General features: G+C 44.7%; 1 protein-coding gene and 1 non-coding gene across 2 annotated transcripts; both read left to right on the forward strand.

The window, feature by feature from the left end:
* Positions 1–4,676: 4,676 nt before the first annotated feature.
* Positions 4,677–4,749, forward strand: TRNAM-CAU (transfer RNA methionine (anticodon CAU)). The gene has a single exon. It is a non-coding gene; the product is annotated as a tRNA-Met (tRNA).
* A 3,976-nt stretch (positions 4,750–8,725) lies between these two features.
* On the forward strand, positions 8,726–14,556 carry LOC142764805 (uncharacterized). The gene is made up of 5 exons (XM_075865340.1): positions 8,726–8,800; positions 11,171–11,283; positions 12,342–12,512; positions 12,969–13,058; positions 14,409–14,556. The coding sequence occupies exons 1-5, from the start codon at positions 8,782–8,784 to the stop codon at positions 14,490–14,492; spliced, it is 477 nt and encodes a 158-aa protein (XP_075721455.1). The 5' UTR covers positions 8,726–8,781; the 3' UTR covers positions 14,493–14,556.
* Positions 14,557–15,368: the final 812 nt, after the last annotated feature.

Raw genomic sequence — 15,368 nt, forward strand, 5'->3', positions numbered from 1 at the left:
TTGGAATGTGTGAATGGGTATGCCTTGATGTATTGGAACAAAACAGAGACAATGAGACCGCCATGAAGGACTGTGATTTCCGAAGATAAATTGGCAGTTGCATACGCAAGATCAGAACAAGAGAGCCGGAATGATCACAATGCATCTCGTTCGAAGCACACGTGTATGTTTTGTCATGGCCTTGTTCTTCTCGTTGCTCTCATCAACATAGAAAAGCGAGTTGCGTGTATCCACATCTTAACATAAGGGAGTAGTACCGCAAATGTGAGAATGTTGGGAATTGTGTTCAAAGTTTCGCAGCGCACTGTCAAGCAAACTGCAAGTGATTTAGAAGACTACAAGCACAAGATGGGCATTAGGATGAAGACGGCTTGAAGCAGTGCTTGAATGACACTTTTGGAAGCTGCCAATGTGTGTGACTTGTTGAAACTTGATAGTTTTCAAGAGTGTTTTAAGGCAGTGCATGTTTTTTTTCTACAAGTGGCATCATTGGTAGCTGCTGAGTGCTGTTGTGGGTGCTACGTTTGGCACTGCTCTTTCGAATAGACTGCATGTGAAGTTTGTTGTACAGGTAGGTTCTGCCTGGACTGAATTTCCAAAAGTTTGTCATGTCAAGTTGGGCTCTTTGTTCAGGTTCATTTAATGTCATTCCAGTAAGCTTTACGGGAAAGCTTTCAGTCATGTTTTTGGGTCGTCATTTTTTACATGGGCATATTTACATACCAACTAATGCATGTAGTGTTATTTCTTTCCCATGGGTGAACAGATTCAGAGTCTGCAAATAAAGTTTTTTTTTTCTTGCTTGTATTGCTTGCCTTGTGCATACAGAGGGCTGGTTGTGCATGTCTGAAAGCTAGTGTATAATATGTACAGTTTCTGTTGAAATTAAAATGTGTTGTGCATTGGCCTTCGGTGTACATATCTTCAGCCTGCTCCACAGAGTTGAACGTCTTGCTGGAAAAGACAGCTCTTTGACACCCCATTTTTCAGGCACACATCGAAGTGCTTACATTTGACAAAACCTACATGTATTAGAGTTTGAGATCCATTTAGGCAACAAGTAAAGCTGTTATATTTGTAGGCCGGCCTTGTGGTTGGGAGTTTTCCAATAGTGTATGCAAAGCTTGCAGGCGTAGCGTTGGCGTTCATCACTACGGAGCCTACAAGAGACGAGTGATGAACACATGCACAACGCAAACGGGAGGCTTCGCATTGCGCCAGCCGCCGTGTTTTGATTGAGGCAAAATGCTAATGCCCATGTACATAGATTTTGGTGCATGTAAACGAACAAGTAAACTTCAAAACTTTCAGGACCCTGAACTATGACGTCTCTCGTAATCGTATTGTGGTTTCGTGACGTAAAACTGCCAGCTTTTGTGAAATTTGAAGAGGGTTCGTTACACCCATTGCCCAGTAGCAGTCAAATGCAGATTTGTTACTGTGCTTAATGCTCAGAAATAGCTCAAGATGCAATTATCAGCTACTCTGGGTTTGCCAAGGTGGCTGCAGTGCTAATTCTATTTGCAGTGCAATCATACAAAATTTAACTTTTTATGTGGTATACTATTACAAATTTATTTGTAGAATGAATGATTATTAAAAAATGTGCAATAAAAATGCACACGAAGACAATCCTGCTAAATCGTTTTTTGGGATGTATTGAGTGTTAAATTGTGCAATACGTGCTTGCCAAGTTTAGACCAACGAGCTAGTGTGCGCTACAAGCTGCCTAAGCAAACTGGCTACGCTTGACTGTGTTGCTACCAAATTACAGTTTAGGGCAATCGTGCTGAAACATTCTTATGATCATTAATGATGGTTCAATTGCAGCTGCTGAATATTGTGGTGCCTCTGGAGGAGATGCAGGGCGGCAGTCATTTGATTGGCAGGTAGGAAGGTGCCTCAAAGGATCATAGTGCACATCTTATTTTTCAGAACAAAGCCCCATTACTTTTCAGAACTTAACAAGCACTGGATTTAACTGTAGATTAACAAACAAAGGTGCTGGATTTAGCAGTGTAAGTTGACAACACTATTAACAAAGAGGAGGTTGAGCAGAGGAATGGATACTTCTGCAGCCCTAGCTGGGAGGGTGAAGAGATTCTTGAAAGTAAATATAGAGTCTGTATGCTTTTAAGCGACACAGTAACTGTCTCTCAGGTGAGGATAGATGGGAGAGAATGGGGAGATGTAGGTAAATAATCAGAGGGGAGAGAAGGTATACACTTCGCAATCTATGCCGATGATATAATCATATAGAGCGCCAAGCGGAGACTAGACTTCAGGAGAGTGTAGACATCGTGGAAAGCACTCGGCGAAATGGGGCTAAATTGTTCGGCGGCGAAGTCAACTTTTGGTTATAAAAAATAGAGGTAGGGGTCGAAGACCCAAGGTCCCAGGCGACGAACCCAAGATTATCTTTCGCTGTCAGGATGGATCCGCGATGAGGCAGGTAAAAAAAAATTAAAGTTCTAGGCTTCTACATAGAAGCGGGAGGTAGCAACCTCACTGTCATTCAGCATATTTCCTAAAAAACTGACCAAGTACTCGGGCTTCTAAAGAGAATCACCAACCGACACAGGGGCCCTGGTGAGGACAGCACTTTAAGGCTACTGCACGCCTTCGCCCTCTGTCACTTCACTTACGTGGCATGTCTCCTCCAATGGTCGCAGGCCGAGCTGAACAAGCTCAACACCATTATCAGAAAGTTAGTCAAGGATGCCCTAGTTATACCCAACAGTGTGTCGAACGAGAAACTCGTGAGCTTAGGCGTGCACAATACTATGCAAGAAATGGCTGAAGCGCAACAGACGGTGCAGCAGGAAAGACGAGGACACGTGCGGGTAGGCTGATACTCAGGACAATCGGGTCAGTCCCCAATAGATCGAAGAACCCAAAGGAGGTCGAGGTCGAACTGAACGCGAAGCTTAGAGACGTGATCAGAACCACTCCCCTGCCGAGAAACATGCATCCGGAACACAATGTCAACAGGCGAAAAGAGAGAGCGAAAGCTTTATTGAAAGAAATCGAACAGGTAGGACAACAGGCGGCCGTTGTGGACGCAGCCTGGGCGAAAGGCCAAGAGGCCTACACAGCTGTAGTGGTCGACAGCCAGGGAAATGTACGGGACTAAGGATTCCACGGTTGCGGAACAAGCCACGATTGCTTTAGCTATCAGTAACAGAAAATGGTCATATGTCTATAGCGACTCCAAAGCAGGAATTACGAGCTTCGACAAGGACTATGTCGCTGGGACTGTGGTTAAACTTATGAACAAAGTCAATCCTATCGATACTGAAATTCGATGGTTTCCTGCTCATATGGGACAAGTGGACGAAACTCGGGTCAACCTCAATGAGGTGACGAATGACCTGGCACGAGGACTCGCTTGCTGTGCCGGTCAAACCCAATCCGACGCCCACTACCATTCCGGGGGCTATAAGGATAATTTAATCACTTACAACGACATCACAAAATATTATTACTTGGAGCGTAGGCAATTACCACTGCCACACGCAAAATTGAACAGGGCTCGGGCAGTCACGCTACGTTTACTGCAAACCGGAACTTACCCAACTCCGTATTTTCTACATAAAATTCTCCCTGACAGTGAAATTCAAGACAAGTGTGACGCGTGCGATGGCATCATAAGGATCAGACACATGCTGGCGGGCTGTCCCCGCGACTCTCACCGACCCCGAAGAACATGGCTTTACTGGGAGACGATGGTGCAAAGCGCGTCCTATCAAGACCTACTAGGGGCAGTCCAGAAGGTCCACGATGACGCCACAAGGCTCGGCCTGAAGGTACCGACGTGGACCCGGCCCGCCTCGGTCTGAAAAGACCGGGCTTCAGGACAAAATAAAGTTTTGTGAATGAATGAGTGGCATGAGGGGTGTAACAGAGGACTAATGCTCGTAGGTGAGTAGAGAGAGGGTAATAATCATGCGAAGATTAACAAAACGAATAAAGCCCTACGAAGCAGCGCGAAGCCCTCTCCGCTGCATCGTGCGACAGTCGATGACGTCCCGCAAAGTTGAACGACACGACACGCGTCGTCGTCTTCCAACATGTTTACTCGCACTGAATCTAATTTATTAGTATGGGAGGTTAGAAAAGCCACAAAATAAGGACCATTACTATGAAAAGAAATCCGAACGAATGAACATGTATTCATGCATTATTCGCACAAGGACAGTTTGTGGAATAAATTGAGCTTCACTCTACTTAAGCTGTCATCCCCGCAACTTAATTCTCTACGATCTTAGCAATAACGCTAACTTGTATGTATGCACGCATAACGGCGTAAATGGGCCATAGGAATCAAAACCCACTATGCCATCTTGGAAAATGATGTTTGGTGCGCACGCAAGTTGCAGATATCGTAGATCTATTGGTCAGTGAAGTTGATGGACACCGAAGAGAAGCAAACTACAGCTGTAACTCGCAGCAATGAATTCGTAGTCGCAAGGTTTTATAGTACACCAGAAGTCGCGAAAGCGGTGGATACGTTTAGCGCTCAATTAAAGCTCCTGCCACGCTTGCATTATGACCTACCTTTACCTCAAGGGTAAGCGGTAAACCATAAAAAATTACAATGTTTCGCAAAAATGTATACACTTGCTGAATGCGCTAAAATTGATTCATATAGAGATATTTGCAAAATTCATACATCCGCCTCGGTAGCGCAGTAGGCAGCGCGTCAGTCTCATAATCTGAAGGTCGTGAGTTCGATCCTCACCCGGGGCAGGCGGAACATTTTTTTGTTTCAGTTTTTTTTTATTTGGTGTTGTGCAGTGTTGTGAAATGCTTCTGAAATATTCAGCCTATTAGTATATAAAAAGAACATTTTTGCCACGTTTGCTGCTTGGATTCCCCATTGCAATGTTCAAGAAACGCTCTGAGGAGCTCGACCCTCCACTTGCAGAGGGAATAGGTGAAATCTAGGCTTCTGCGAATGGTGAATTTCAGGGTCGAAGCGAATTTGAAGCGAATAGTGATTTTGGTCGAATAATTTCGAATCGAATTTGAATAGTATGTATGACATATAAAAAAATGGAATATTTATCATAACCCAACTAACCTGCACGATATTTCTTTTGAATTTAAATGGGGACTCTATGGCCTTTTTTTCATTGAAAGGAAGTCGAAACAACCTTGATTAGTAGTTTCGGTAGGATCCGAGTAATAACTTGTAAGATACATAACGTTTTAAACCTTTTTATACTTAAATCATATAAACCTTCATAGCAAGCTTAAAAATGAAGGATTGATTTGAGGGTAACATGTTCCTTTAAAGGGGCCCTGCAACACTTTTTCAAGTATCCATGGAGCCAGTAAACATACTTGTCGCCTCACAAATTTACCGCCGCAAAGTTTCTAGAATCTGTCCAGTACGAGCGGACTTCCAAAACTTTGTCGCATGCTGCAATCCATTCTCGACCCGTCAAAAGAGCTGGAAGCTAAGTAGGAAAGGATGGCACGGAAAAAAAACAAAAAAAAACATCATGAACGCCTAGTGACCTTGAGCATTTTTTCCCTCTCTTTTGTTCGAATACGGGGCCCTTGCGTGCGATCCTGCACGTACTTGTGGACAAGTGGCGGCCTCACGCGGTGGTCCGATAACGACGAGCGCGCCATGCTCAAATCAGCCAACGACTGTGACCAGAGTCGTATTTTCTTTCTTGGCTTTGACAAGTGATTTTTGAGCTTGTAGTGTCATTTGCCGAAGGAAGAGAGCAATTTTTAGCTTTGAAAAATTTATTGTGAATTTCAGGCCGCGTGCTGCACTGTAATACTTGCCTCGCGTGTTCTCGGTAGCCTCGACTACCGATTGGCAGCGTTTTCTGACCATGCTCAGTAAGTGTTGCAGGGCCCCTTTAAATCTGAAAAAGGGCTTCGCGGCAAAGGAAATTTCTCTTGAGTAGGTGTTTTCTTGAATTCGTGAAACCATCTTTACAGGTGGACTAATGTTCATTGCGAATACTTCGAAAATATTCGATAATTTAAATTCAAATCGAAGTGAATTCGAACACTCACCTATTCGTTCGAATATTCGAAGCAATCGATTATTCGCACAAGCCTAGTGAAATGATATGCTTGTACGAGAGACTCGTTAGATCACAGATCACCTATATACTACCATTTAATTACTGCTTAAATTACTGTCATGTTCTCAGCCAATATCGTCAGCGCCAGAATCTGTGTAGTCATGGCGCGGTTACTATTGCTTATGGTGAAAGAACCTTTTCGCACTTGCGTAGTGTAAGGAGCACAGAAGTAAGCACGTCGGATGCGTAGAACAAGAGGCATATTTGGGTATTTCAGCGTGACGGCTGAACGTTTTGTTTTTTTCTGGCGAATGGGGCCACGATTCAGAAAGCACGCTCGTGACGCCACGAAACTTCGAGCGCAAATGCCGCAAGTACAGTTACAGTGTCTAGAAATATATTTCTAGACATTGTAGTACAGTGTACTGTAGACGCAAGTGATGGTATGGCATTTCCCCGTGACGGGGCGCTAGTTCATAATTCTTGAGCGGGCATTTTGAAGTGCCGCCACAGTTGGTCATCAGTTCATAACCGGCGGGGTCAAAGCCAACGACTCAAGCATTAATGAAACAATACGTCGGGTACTTTACGAGCCAATATAAGGCCAATCGCTGGCAGACATAAAAAAAAGTGCCGCCACATCCACGAAGTGAATGATGATGAGTGGGCGAAGCTCCGGAGGTAAACCTGGTAAACCATGAATCCTCCGTACATTTTGCCCACTCGATTTTATTGCAACGCTCCCCCTAGCGTACGTCGCCGCACTATATCGAACGATGACACGCGCCATATGTGGCATCATTCCTATTTTATAACACCTCGCATCTTTCATAATCAACTACACGTACCGCCGTCTAGTTTATAACATCTTGCATCTTTTGGATGGACGGACGGACGGACGGATGGATGGATGGACGGACGGACGGACGGACGGATGGATGGATGGATGGATGGACGGATGGATGGATGGACGGACGGATGGACGGACGGATGGACGGATGGATATGGCTGTACCCTTTAGATCGGGCGGTGGCTAGCGTAATACTTAATGCCGTCAGCTACAAGTACCGCCATCTGGTGAACACTGCAAGAACTGAACGAGAGGTGGCTACATACAGGGGACGCACAGCCCACGCCTTAAGGAGCTTCGCTCCTAAAACGAAAATGTCACGAACATTGAGGGAGAGTTTCTTTCGGCGCTGTTTATTCTTTATTCAAGCAATTACAATTACCACGTATTTCCCGAAGGCGTTATAGCACTAAGCTTAGAGGCGGCAAACAAGCCTTCATTAGTACTGAAGTAAAGTAGCAAGTGCGTTGAGCGAGATAGACTTCATTAGAACACACTTCAGAGGCGTAGCCAAGGGGTGGCACACCGGGCACGTGCGCCCCCCACCCCCCACCTCTGAAATTTATTTTTTCGCCGTTGCATAGAGAGCGAAAAATGGCCATCTTAAGGGGGTGCCCCTCCCAAAAATAAAATGGTGCCCCCCCCCCCCCCAAAAAAAAAATTTCTGGCTACGCGCCTGGCACACTTACTATTCACACAGCCGCTTCCATGGAACTAGCAAAGAGTGTGCAAACAAGTTCGTCCCGGCACGTTACTGACGTATTTTAAAAGGATGGTCATTACTCATTACGCTTAAAAACGCTGTTTCACAATATACTGAGAAGGCGGGTGATGCAAGCACATTTTTGTTAGGTTGTCTTAAATCCCTTCCGAAGACGCCGTTACCGTACGCTTCAAACAAGCCATGTTTTATAGGCGAGTGCACGTACCATGACATCAATTATGCCCAGTGACATCGTTTTAAAATGCGGAGCAAACATAAGCGTCATAAACAGGCAACGTATGTGCGTACATATCATATATTTGCGACTATTAAGCTACTGGATCCAAAAATATATGCTGTGACACCATCCATCCATCCATCCATCCATCCATCCGTCCGTCCGTCCGTCCGTCCGTCCGTCCGTCCGTCCGTCTATCTATCTATCTATCTATCTATCTATCTATCTATCTATCTATCTATCTATCTATCTATCTATCTATCTATCTATCTATCTATCTATCTATCTATCTATCTATCTATCTATCTATCTATCTATCTATCTATCTATCTATCTAACCTAATCTAATCTAATCTAATCTCATGGTGTTTCCCGAAATTAACTAGAGGGCACTCGGGCGCTGCGATCGCTCAGTGACCATGGGAATGATGAGTGGTAGTACACGGATTTGCCTAGTCTTCGTACTTTACGATCGTTCTGGTTATTAATATCAATAATAATAATAATTATTATTTTGACCCTATACTTTGATGCACAAGTTTATAATTGTACTTTATTGTGTTCAAGTGTACTGTAACCAGGGAAAGGTGACATGTCACTCGTTCAAAAGAGTGACATGTCATCTTTCCTTGATCGTTTTACGTTACAAGCTCTCTGATATGTATGTCATCTTTGGTTTGCTGATATGCCGGGACTAGTCATCCAAGCCACCGTCTGGCTTCGACAGGCCGGTTACCTGTGTTATACTAAAGATAATATAATAATAATAATAATAATAATAATAATAATAATAATAATAATAATAATAATAATAATAATAATAATAATAATAATAATAATCCTCGCTCGACCTATCAGCAGCAGCATCATCCTATATACTGTCGTTGAAGAACAAAAGGAAGAAGACGAATCGCCTGCCGACTGCACCACAGTCAAGGTGATGAACTTCAGCGCACAAGGTATTATGCCCGAGTGAATAGCTGACTATCGCACTGGTACCCGTAACGATCACCCTATATGGAGATTAGCGGTGAACCGAACGTTCGCTTGTAACTTTTTGTTCGGGGCTTCAATGTCAACGCTGATTCAGCTTTCTGCATCATCGCCACAGTAACACTTTGGATACATTAGATACCGCATTTGGCCAGCGTTTACCTATCCGCATCTAACGTTGGAGCTTTCTGCATCACCGCTACAGTTATACACTGCGGATACATTAGATGCAGTTCGCGTTGGTCCAGCGGGTAGCTCTCTGCATCCTGCGGTAAGCTTTACGCATCACCGCTACAACCGCCACAGTGACACTGCGGAAACACTATAGATGTAGTTCGCACTGGTGCAGCGTTTAGCTCTCTGCGTCTCGCGTTAGAGCTTTCTTCATCACCGCTTCAGTTACAGTGCGTACACGTTAGATGCAGCATTGGCCCAGCGTGCGCGTTGACGAGGCCTATAGCTTTGAATCACGGGCGGTGGGACACGTACAGAGCGAGAAATGTGTTGCCTTACGTACCCGGTACCGTAGTCGATGGTAGATTTTAGATGCGCTTCGTTCCAAATGTTGCACAAATAATAAAATTTCTTAAGTAGAACTACGCGTCAGATGATGTGAGTGAATCAGTAATCCCAATCAAAAGTTCAATGCTAGACTATATTTTTTTTCGTACCACATACACACACAAAAGGACGCGGACACAGAAAATGATGACCGGACGATTTGAATTCAATATAATTGTTGGGATTTTACAGCGATATGATAACTAAATTGTTCTGTTGTGCAACCAGACTCCTGAAATAATTGAATACGCTAAGTAGGCTACAAACATTACCCACAATCTAAAAAACCAATAACGAATGTAATAAATTGAACACAGTTGTATGGTGCATGGGCTGAGAGTATTTAATAGGTGTAATGTATTTAAATTGTAATATTAGTTTTTCACAATACAACTAAACTTATATCTGTTTGAAGTTTTGAATATATATGATAGATGCTGTGGATGTAGTGCATTTGTATTTCCCGCTGAGGAGCAGCTTTGCCTGCATCTTTGTAATATAATTATCTAACTGCTGTACTAATTGCTCATTTATTTATTGTTTGTACTTATATTGTTGTCTATTTCTACGCGTTGTCTCGCGGTACCTGTGCGGAGTGCCTCACGAAGAAGGCGAAGTGACGAGACAGACACTCCTTTTGCACCCGTTGCAGGCGTTTTGGGATATTGCCCAAATAATTGAAATGAAATCAAATGTAATGAAAAGCTATGTATGGGCAGGAATGGGAAAAATCTGGAGATGCATGAGTCCGTGAGCACGTAGAAACTACGATGAAGAAGTAATGATAGCATACACTGCCTCGAAGGGTGTTTCTCTTTGGGTTTACCAGCACATCACGGATACTCGATTCATCATTAATTACTATATGGCCGCACTCGTTTCCTATTTCACTTTTACTCTATTCTGTTTACGCCCTCAAAGACTGTCAGTAATGCTTAGCGCGAAACCCACCGCGGTGGTCTATGGTGGTTCTGACACTCGGTTGCTAACCCGCAGGTCGCGGGATCGAATCCCTGGACGCAGGAGCCGCATTTTCGATGGAGGCAAAAATGTTTAAGGCCCGTGTGATTACATGTAGATGCGCGTTTAAAAAACCCAGGTGGTCGAAATTTCCCGATCCCGCTACTACGGCGTCTCTCATAATCATATCGTGGTTTCGGGGCGTTAAACCCAGATAATCATTATTATAATTTCTTCGCGCGAAAACTGCACACTGTGTATTCGAAAAACTTCATGATAGTACTGGATCGTTCTGTTGAGATTGCGCGTCAGACGCGAACACTCGAGCTTATTCTAGAGCTTCGGCGATGACCAGTGATAAGGCAGGAAAATTCGATGATGCATGTATGGATGCCGATACGCGTTGCCGCGGATCAGATTATCGACAGTCGGCGCTCTGTTCAGCGATAGTATACGGCGCGCATTGGTTGCTTTTGTTTAGTTTTCCTCGGTCGAGTAAATACACGCTGCTCCTGCCTTCGTCAACGTCACGACCACGCGGCAAAAGCATAAAAACCCTCAAGTTTTCTTGATATCTTCTAAGCAAACGGGACCGAACCCAAAGACAGAGACGTGCGTCTCTTTAATGTGGCTACGGATAAATCAAGAGCTGCAACCAAATACAATGCGATAGATTCCAGCTTGTGATGAACTTTAGGACTGCACGTCTCAGCTTCGCTGGTTAACCATTAGTACGGAGCGCTCGGGTGGTGATTATTTTTAAATAGGTTATTAGCCTTGCCTTTTTACTAGCCTTTTTTCTCTCTCTCGCGCAGAGGCGTACTGGATGTTGCCACCGACGCTCGGCATCAGGAGAAGGCCCAGGCTCGTTCTCGGCTTCCACGACTACGTGCTTAGGCCACACGGGCTGTTCGACTTCTTCGAGATTGTGAGTCGCGATCTAAGGCACGATCCCCTGCGTAAGCTTGCGTGCGCCAAGTTCGTTAACACGTCAATTCAGCGGTAGATGTTAGTTGATGCCCTCCTGTCTGCACACGGTTCCCAGTAGCAGCGCGATAAGCGAACAGATTAGCCACTGGTCTTGTTCGTTAAACGCTCTCGTATAGCATGACGACAATGTCACGCGAAAAGGGAGGCGAGGACTGACGAGAAACAAAGAACAAACAAGGTGCATTTGAATAACATTTTGAAGGACACCGAGTCAGCCACTACGCACAGTTCAGCCTAATGTCACCGTATTTGAGTGAAGACCGGATCCTGAAGGGGGTCCAGACATTCGCACTAACATTGCAACCAAAGTGTGAACAGCTAATCGAAATATGTAGCTTCACGTTAACACATAGTCACCTAAATTTCGACACTAACTTAAAGTTATGAGGAAGCAGGTGTGCTAACGCATAGAGAAGCGCTGAGAAACACAATTAGCATTAAAAGGTTTGCCGAACTCCATTCAACGGTGCCGGCCTCCGTCAGGGAAGTAATTGTCTTGTCCAAGACAAGTGCCATTGCCAAAATCTTGGCTCCGGTGACATTCCTCATTAGACAGCGCGCACTTTCCAAAGCGCAGTATCGAAGTCTTTACACGCACCTTCGTATGTGGGCGAGTCACGTGCATAGAGATGCAATGTCACTTGTGACGTCATTCGTAGAGCGGTGCATCACTGTCTGGTTAGCGCAACTGAAAAAATCGTGAGAACCACGAAGGTGTCGTGGCGTATGTTGCCGGTGCCTACAGTGTCACGGGCCAACTGCTGACACTGACAAAATGGCGATACGTACGCAACGTCAGGCAAAACCTACTCATTTTATTCAAATTTCGAAATGGCATCACGTCACACGTGGCTTTTGTGCTCAGACTTCAAGACTTTCCCGCGAGTGGCGGCGACCGTAAGTTCTCTTACTGCGCTTCTGAAAGCACGGAATCACGCTTCGACGATACCTCGTGCCTTCGGAGATGAAATTGCGACCTTGTGCCCTCGTATGCAGCTGGGCGGACTGACGGTGTACATGATGATGTCCTCGGTGCCGCCGCTGGCATGCCGGGGGTCGCCCTTCCTGCGCGCATGCTCCTTCACGTGCTGCCTGGCCGGGGTGCAAATGATCGTCTCCAGCATGCTGAGCCCCGTGTCGGCCTACTACCTGCCGCGCATCTTCTACGTAAGTGCATGTACATCCGGAAACGGGGCCACGTGTAACCTTCAACTGTGTCAGCGGTGTAGGTGAACCCTTGACACAGTGGTATGGTAGTGGCGCTCACGTGTGAACGTCATTGTGCCATGTTGCACCCTTGGGTTAGTTTTGTAGTACGTGTGGCAGGGCGTTTCTTGTTCGGGGCAAAAAACGCCGTCTACCTCCTGCCCCCCCCCCCCCCCCCTATATGCACATACGTTTCTCCTTTTCTTAGTAAGTAGTAAAAAATGATGTCAGTGAATTTCATTCAACCTTATCAACGAACTGTGCTTCGTAACGTGCCCGATCGCATGCATTGCGAACTAAGACGACTAAAGCAGACCCATACACGAGTGTGCTCGTAAATACTGCCCCATAAAACAAAATCTAATGTAACAAGGAGGGCTATGTACATGACAGTGCGCTTCGCCATCTCTATCGCAGTACGTCCTCTTCCAATTCACCGGCGCGTGCTGCTACGTGATAAGCTGCATCTCCATCATTCAGGAGATCCAGAAGATGTCATCGCTTTGCGTGAGTATACTTCTCGCCAAAATGGCCGGGCATGACAGCGAGTGTCGGTTGCAGCTTCGTAGCCGCCGATGTTAGGTATCATCGTACACTCCGTTTTAATACTAAAGATCGATTTTTTGTTGCTCTCATGTCCGGAAATCAGCGTTGAAAAGACAGTTACTCACGAATATTGTGAAAAAAGTTTGAAGCAAATAAATCATAAATAAGGTCACTCATTAAATGTGTAAGCAATGATCTAATCATGTACAATATATTAGAATCAAACTCTGCTATGAAATCTTCCAAAAGTGTTGCGACTACAAATCTTGATTGATATGTGGGGTTTAACGTCCCAAAACCACCATTTGATTATGAGGGACGCCGTAGTGGAGGGCTCCGGAAATTTCGACCACCTGGGGTTCTTTAACGTGCACCCAAATCTGAGCACACGGGCCTACAACATTTCCGCCTCCATCGGAAATGCAGCCGCCGCAGCCGGGATTCGAACCCACGACCTGCGGGTCAGCAGCCGAGTACCTTAGACACTAGACCACCGCGGCGGGGCACGCGACTACAAATCTTGAAGTGTGCTTTAAAGAGTGCCGCAACTGTGTTGCATCTGCCACACGGTTATACATGGGAAAACAGCACAAAGAAGAGAGGGCAGCCAGTTCGGTTCTCCCTGAAGAGTTCTTCAGTTGAGGAAAGACAAAGAACAGGCAGGGTTGCCCCAGACTTTTGACTGAAGTCCACCAAAGAACTTGTCAAAAGTCGCCATTTTTCTTCAAATTTCACCAAAAAAGCCGCCACTCTACATATACCCCGCGTGCCTAATAATAAAGATACCTATCTATATATAGCCCCGTTCAGTACGGTACCATTCATAAACCCCTAAATTATACAAACGTTTTCCAATGCCATTCGTGTCACCCGCTTCACCATGGGAGCACTGGAAAAGGGCACGCCTGCACCAGCAGCGTGCCTGAATGCTGGCGCCTCGTAAGAAAAGTTAGTGCTGGCTTCAGCTATAGCCAATACAGTCAGTAAAAAAAATGTTGTCGGCCGTTCGTTTGGAAGACACTGCGAATCGAATGCACAACTCAGTCGAAACTGAAGCCGGAAATCGCCTAAATTTATCATGTCGCCATTAAAGAATTTCCTTTTGTTGTGTATCTAGAGACCATGAGCACCTGGAACGATTCGTCTGCTCATAATAAAAAAAAAACACTCCATACGCGCAATATTGATAACTAGGGCACAAGACAAGTTACACAATATACAGGCCTTCTAACACAGATGGTTTAAAGTACAGTCTTATCTGGACGATACGTAAATCCTTGATTGACATGCACGTCGTTTGTTTCTGTACAGATCGTCGGGCTCAGCACGGGAGGCTTGCATGCTCTGCACTTCACGTACACCCTGTACAAGTTGTACATCGAGCCCTGGCTCTGACAGCCTCACTCGTAGGAAGTCGCAGTAAAAAAAAATTGCAAGAAATAAATCTCTGAGCTTTGAATGCGTCCGTTCTTTTGTTTCGTTTTTTAGTGCATATAAGTGTTTGTGCCTGCTAAAAAATGAAACTTGCTAACAGCACTGGCATAATTAATCATTTTCAGCTTGTATCTTAACGATCTCTCAATTGCCCTGTGTTGTGTGCGTATAGATATATATCTTACATTTTATGGTCACCAACATTCCGTTTCCACTACTCCATCTAACCATTGTTACGTTATTGTGCACCGCTTAGAAGACGAAGAGTTAAAGAACGATTGGTTAGACCCAAGAGGAATGGCGCAAACTTTCTCCCGTTTGCTTTTACTGGCAAGAGCCGGAAAACATCCATCATGTTTGACTTACTTGCCGACGTTTCACAAGCCACAGAAAAAAAAAACACTTAAGAAATATATTTAGGACATTATAATTGCTCTTCATTCTAAAAATATCCTTTTTCTGGGGGCTTCTTCTCTAGGCTACCGCAACAGCGACGTCTGAATTTCAGTTTGCGAATTTCTTGGAGACCCAAGAAGGTTTACTTGTGATTTTATTGCTAATAGACTTGTAGTTTTTTCGAATTACCATTCATTTATACATTTCAATTCGTAGTTATGTACCTATTTTATTCGTACGTAACCATATAATTTTTGAATTTTATATTTATTAGGTGACTGAATAGTTCTTTTTCTTTATCGGCCCGTTAAATTTCCTTTTCCGCCTTATATTAACCGCCATTTCAATGGTATATCCCCCGTAGCGGGTACATGCCATGGGCCATGACATAGGTTCAAGCAAGCGACTAAGCAAACTTTCATTGATTGATATGTGGGGTTT

Source organism: Rhipicephalus microplus, chromosome 6 (assembly GCF_043290135.1).
Source record: "Rhipicephalus microplus isolate Deutch F79 chromosome 6, USDA_Rmic, whole genome shotgun sequence".
NCBI lineage: Eukaryota > Metazoa > Arthropoda > Arachnida > Ixodida > Ixodidae > Rhipicephalus > Rhipicephalus microplus.